Consider the following 6,394-nt stretch of genomic DNA (forward strand, 5'->3'; position numbering starts at 1 on the left):
TGGATTTTAATTTATTCACTCACATGACCCTCTTCCCATTCACTGGTCAAGGGATGTAATTAATTATTCAGGCAAATGTAAGGACAAGGACAGAAGCTAGGTGTCCATTAATGTTGGGAGGTGTGCTGATCCTCTCATTGGAGTGGCCTTTGTGTGCAGACCTGCTAGTGACGTAACCCCCTTCATGTGTACACGCAAGCAGTCAAGACCAAGTACGCAGGGAGAAGATCCTGTAACCCATGTCAGAGCGCGGTGAGTTACACAAACACGAAAATACCCAGCATGCTTTCCCCGAAAGCGGCGTATGGCTGCCTGAATGACGGGGTAAAAACGGTCATACACATAAAAACCCACTCATGCAAAAGTATGAGTGAAAGTGGGAGTTTCACCCATGAACGAAGAAGAAGAAACAAGTCACGTAAGGCAAAATTACTACATTTAGTCAAGCTGTGGAACTCACAGAATGAAATTGAACGTAGTCCGCCGCTAGTGCAAAAGGCAATGAAAGTGACGAGCCTGTTTGGCGCGGTAGCGGTTGCGCTGTGCTTCATAGCACGCTTTACTGTACCTTTCTTCGTTTTAACTTTCTGAGAGTGTTTTTAATCCAAACATATCAAATCTATATGTTTTTAAAGTGTTTTTAAATTGATTTCGAAAATTTAATTTTGATCATAATTTTTAATTTTTTTAATTTTCAGAGCTTGTTTTTAATCCAAATATAACATATTTATATGTTTTTGGAATCAGAAAATGATGAAGAATAAGATGAACATAAATTTGGATCGTTTTATAAAAAAAATATTTTTTTTACAATTTTCAGATTTTTAATGACCAAAGTCATTGATTAATTTTTAAGCCACCAAGCTGAAATGCAATACCGAAGTCCGCCCTTCGTTGAAGATTGCTTGGCCAAAATTTCAATCAATTTGATTGAAAAATGAGGGTGTGACAGTGCCGCCTCAACTTTTACAAAAAGCCGGATATGACGTCATCAAAGACATTTATCGAAAAAAAGGAAAAAAAGCTCCGCGGATATCATTCCCAGGAACTCTCATGTCAAATTTCATAAAGATCGGTCCAGCAGTTTAGTCTGAATCGCTCTACACACACACACACGCACACACACACACACATATAAACCACGACCCTCATCTCGATTCCCCCTCTATGTTAAAACTAAATGTAAAAAAGATCGAATGGCCTGGCATATGCAGGTTAGCACTGTTATCTTAAAGTACTGTACATTGCCTTTACAGCTCTATAAGGATTGCTAATAACATGCTTTTGTACTTCAGTTCAAGGAGGAGGCAAGGGGTGGGTGAAAGGAGGGGGAGGTACGGAGGGGGAGGTAAGGAGGAGGATTTACGGAGGGGGTATGAATGGGGGATGGACTGAATCAGGGTTGCATTGATTGATATTCAAGACATGAGGTAGAAGGAAGATCTGAGCTACACTAGATAAGCTCTGAAGTTAGTAAGGAGGGGAGAGAGACAGAGAAAGTCAGAGATCAAGAGACATAAAATATAACAGTGGGACCCCCCCTTTTAGGACCTCAAAAAATCTGAGAAAATCAAGCCTTTGAATAAGAAGAGATTTTTAAAAATGGGGACAAACTTACACTAGATCATGAACAAAAATCAGAAGAAAAAAACCATTATTAATGTGTGTGTGTGGGGGGGAGGGGTATTAAAAGGGGGGTTCCCCAGTGTACTTATATATTGACACAACCACTATAAAGCAAATGTTCCCATGACCCTAATCTACACAAAGAGCAAACTAAAAGTTGTTCAGGAACCTATTGGGTTTCAACTAGGTTCACAGTCTATACATTCTTCCTGGTCCCTGGTCCCTCACTTTTGATAACATGTACTATTCTTGTGCGCTGACAAATTATTACAAATTTAAAGTCTACCGTACCATACAAGAAGGAAGTGGTATTGCTTTGTAAATGACAATGCAATTAAATATCTGACACTTAGTCCCGTGCACGTGAGAGAACCCCAATTCCTCTTTGTCATTGTGGTTGAAGTAGCAGTCAATGCACTGATACACACATGTGTACACACACACAGACACACTTGCACATGTATATGCACTTTTGTTTGTTTGTTTGTTTGCTTAAACGCCCAGCCGACCACGAAGGGCCATATCAGGGCGGTGCTGCTTTGACAATGTAAATGCACTCATGCACAGACACACACACACTCACAAACTTGCACACATTCAGCTTTGTTTATGTGTGTTTCGATCCACTACCTGCCTGCATTATACAGGCCTTTCTACAGGTAAACTCAACAGTTATAGTCTTCATGGAACAAGTAAGTAGCCTTTAATATAGTACTGGTTTAGTAAATCTGTATACTTCGTGTCATCCCCTTTCTTAACTTTTTGTTTGCAAATCTCTTTGTTTGTAACCGTCCTGATTATGACAAACGAACAACAATTCTGTCTGCTTCAGTAGTCTTTTACGAAGTAGCTGTTTTATTCAGGTTATAATCACACCCAAACATCCTTCAACATATAAGCAATAAAATATTTAAATGAAGGTAATCATAAACTGTGCTATAAATTTACAGTGTCAGACTGACACAAGCGTAGACACGTAGGAAAACACAGGCATGTATTGTTCTGCACTCGTGACCTCATGACAACTTTTTGGCAAAGCAGAAGTTAAAGCGCACACACAAACAGGGACTATCAATCAACTACCTCAAATATCCTGATGACAACTTTTTGGCAACACACACACACACACAAACACACACACCACAAGGACTTATTAATCAACTACCTCAATCAACCTAATGACAACTCTTTGGCAATACACACACTGTACACACAAACACACTGTACACACAAACACAACCAGGAAGCAATACCTTCATACAAAATAAATTTGAACACAAAGTTACAGGGAAAAATTCCCCCTTGAACCTTGGAACCTTGCCAGATTGATCATTTATTTGGAGTGCCAGTCAGACACCTCAGTGCAAGAGATTTTCTCTCTCTGTCTCACACAGTGAACTACACAAAAACAATTGCAGCCGTTTACCTGTCACACAAACTACAGCTCATACATCAACATGTATATATATGAGTTGTTCTTTGCTACTGGTCACAAGTGGGGGTCAGCTCAGACGGACGCATTTTTTCAATACAGTCTAGGGGAGAAACTGGTCACAAAGCACCCAGTACATGCCAGAGAGATAGGAGAATCGGCACAATCAAAGAAAATAACAAAATCATTCAATAGATATGGAAATATTACGATTTACTGTGAAAATGCTAGCAAAAATGGCGTCCAAAAATGGGAACGCACACTTGGTGCGTCTTTGAAGACTTACCTCCCGTTCTGTGTTGTTGATAATAGTCGTGTTTGTGCTGTTTTTGTTGAAATAGTATCTAATAAAACTGATGCAGTTCTTGAAATGTTGCAAATTATTGTTGTCTTTGTGAAATGCGAGAGTGTTCTGAGGCGTAATCTGCATACGGCTGATGTCCCACATAGGGTACCCCACTTCGATCAGCGTATCACTCCAAATGAGCTTCATAGCAGAAAAGCAGATACACTACCAAAACACTGCATAACAGATCTACAAGTCTGAGCCAGAATCATTGAAATTTACTTTCTGTATAAAATATTGCAATCAAATTTGTTCACGCCATCCCACAAATAATGCAGGTTACCCTCGCCTTCGATTCAAAATAACTCCAATCTGACTGAATTACCATCGAAACGCAGATGACGAACTGATTCACCACACATTTGTGGTATTTTACACACAAATTTCAACTGTGTTGTTTCGCGATAAACAGCCATAAACAAACAAATGTGGCGCCGTCACGTCGCCTCGGAAGGAATAACGCAGGTGACCAAGACTTGTTTCCGATACCTGTCTGATTAAAATCATCGTTTTTTTCACAAATGACGGCTCTTTGGCAGATCTGGTGAGTTGGAAACTGTCTATGAATGTTTCATTTAATGTCAAATGCGTACATTCTTGTCGATATTGTTACCTTTGGGCTCATAAATTAAGTCAATCGTCGTGTTGTCCGAAAGTGACTTTTGTCAGCATAGAACTTACTGTGCTTTGATCATTGACTGAGAAGAATCTTCCGATGACACTAGTTAATTTCACTATGCGACTGCAGATCTGCAAGGAAACTTATGGCAGGGGAAATAATCTTAACTGAAGACGAATAAGCGGAGTAACTGTTCTTCAACGGATTGCTCTCACTGATCTAAATATTTAGATCTTGTCGTCTGCTAGTCTGCTAGTAAGTAGTCTTCGGTCGTGTGAAAGTCACATCTATTTCGACTGTGTGCATCGATCCGTGTAGTGAAATGTTGATCTTTGATGATTTGGCAACATAACTTCGCTAAATGTGCTTCGAGTGTATCTCCCCGTTAACCGCATTTGAAAACGTCTTTTAACAAGACCATGTTTCGACAGCCCAGACGGGGAGGATCCTCGATAGCTCACAGGGTATATAATGTTTTCCGCCGTTTTTTAAAGAATCCTTTCAAATTTGCTATTCCAAAAGTACCTTATGACACGACTCGAGTGGCAAAGAACATTCTCTGCAATTCCTGTCTCAGTCCGTGCAGCCGTTTCGGGTCCTATCGTCATCATACAAACATACACACAGACACACAAGAACCAGCTTTAAAAGTTAGATTATGTAGGAACCATGTGAACCAGTGATTTTTTCTTATGTACAACAGATACTACAGTATTTCTGCTTTATGAAAAGCAATATTTCAAAAACAAAACTAGAGATTTGAATTTTGACCACTTTTCCCTCTTTCTGTCACCAGTACTGAAGAACACCTCATATACTTCTCTGTATAGAACTTTAAAACCCCTGAACAGGTTTTACTTTCAGTTTCCCATTCAGAGACTCGGAAGTTTGTATTTCATTTCATAAAACAGTTGACTTAGTGCAGATTCCCTGCTCTAGTGCTAAAAGTTCAAATACAATTGAAAATATAAAAGCCATTTAGAAATTACTGAAAATTGAATGTTTCTGCAACAGAGGGGGGAGGGGGGGGGGGGGCAGGTGTTGCCCTAAATGGGGAGGGGCTTCAAGAAGAGAGGTTTCACCATACATTAGGATTAAATACAGGGGAACCCCCCTTTTAAGACCTGAGAAAATGAGGACATAAAAAGGAGGGAGTCTGAAAATGAGGGTTGCATGGTTGTTATTGTTTATCGTCTCTTTAGCATATTCATGCTATTGGAGACCGTAAAATGGGGATACATTTACAGATGCTATCAACAGAAAGTCTGAAAAATCAAGGTCTTAAAAAGGGGGAAGTCTTAAAATGGGGGTACATTTACAGATGCTATCAACAGAAAGTCTGAAAAACCAAAGGGGGGAATCTTGTAATGTATTTCTTCTTTTGAGATAATAAAGAATTATTGTATTGTATTGTATTGTCTTTAATTAGGGGGTCTTAAAAGGGGGTTCCACTGTAAAATATTGTGGTCCAAATCCCCGTTTAGCCTGTACCTGACTGAGAAAGTAAAGTCCCCCTCTGTACTTGGGGTCTAAAATTGGGAGGGTCTTCACGAAGAGGGGTTACGTCAGGGTCAAAATCTCTGTTTGATAATAACAATAATAAAGACAGCTTATTTAGCGCAAACCACAGTAATCTATGCTCTCTGCGCCTTATATAAATTAAGTATGAATAAGAACATATACTATTTAACACATCAAATACATCTACATTGTAGCAAAATAACGTCACAATAAACTTACAACAACACGTGAGCCACTTATGGACAATACCATGCAGATACATCTTTCTTTCTTTATTTGGTGTTTAACGTCGTTTTCAACCATTCAAGATGCAGATAGATAAACAACGCACAATAACAATTGTGGACAATTTCAACAAACACACACACACACACACCTGACTGAGAGAGTGAAGTCTCCCTCTGTGCTAGTGCTGGGCCGAGCGAGGAAGCTGCCATCGGATCCCCTCTCCGTCAACAGATGCTCTGCCTCCATCCCTGACACATTGGGGTGGAACCACCTGAAACACACCAACAGCCATCATTCATTGCATCCTATGCGACGGGCGCACTGGTCTAATGGATATGACTTTCTTTCTTTCTTTCTTTATTTGGTGTTTAACGTCGTTTTCAACCGTTCAAGGTTATATCGCGACGGGGAAAGGGGGGAGATGGGATAGAGCCACTTGTTAATTGTTTCTTGTTCACAAAAGCACTAATCAAAAAATTTCTCCAGGGGCTTGCAACGTAGTACAATATATGACCTTACTGGGAGAATGCAAGTTTCCAGTACAAAGGACTTAACATTTCTTACATACTGCTTGACTAAAATCTTTACAAACATTGACTATATTCTATACAAGAAACACTTA

At 39.6% G+C, this 6,394-nt stretch overlaps 1 protein-coding gene across 2 annotated transcripts in view; it reads right to left on the reverse strand.

Annotated features, from left to right (window-relative positions):
- LOC138978619 (tyrosine-protein phosphatase non-receptor type 11-like) overlaps positions 1-6,394 on the reverse strand; it is a 50,317-nt gene that overhangs the window by 38,894 nt on the left and 5,029 nt on the right. For both annotated transcript variants that reach the window (XM_070351380.1, XM_070351379.1), the window contains exon 2: positions 5,921-6,043. In XM_070351380.1, coding sequence (XP_070207481.1) covers positions 5,921-6,043 — 123 coding nt within the window. The remainder of the gene's footprint in view (positions 1-5,920; positions 6,044-6,394) is intronic.

Source organism: Littorina saxatilis, linkage group LG10 (genome assembly GCF_037325665.1).
Source record: "Littorina saxatilis isolate snail1 linkage group LG10, US_GU_Lsax_2.0, whole genome shotgun sequence".
NCBI lineage: Eukaryota > Metazoa > Mollusca > Gastropoda > Littorinimorpha > Littorinidae > Littorina > Littorina saxatilis.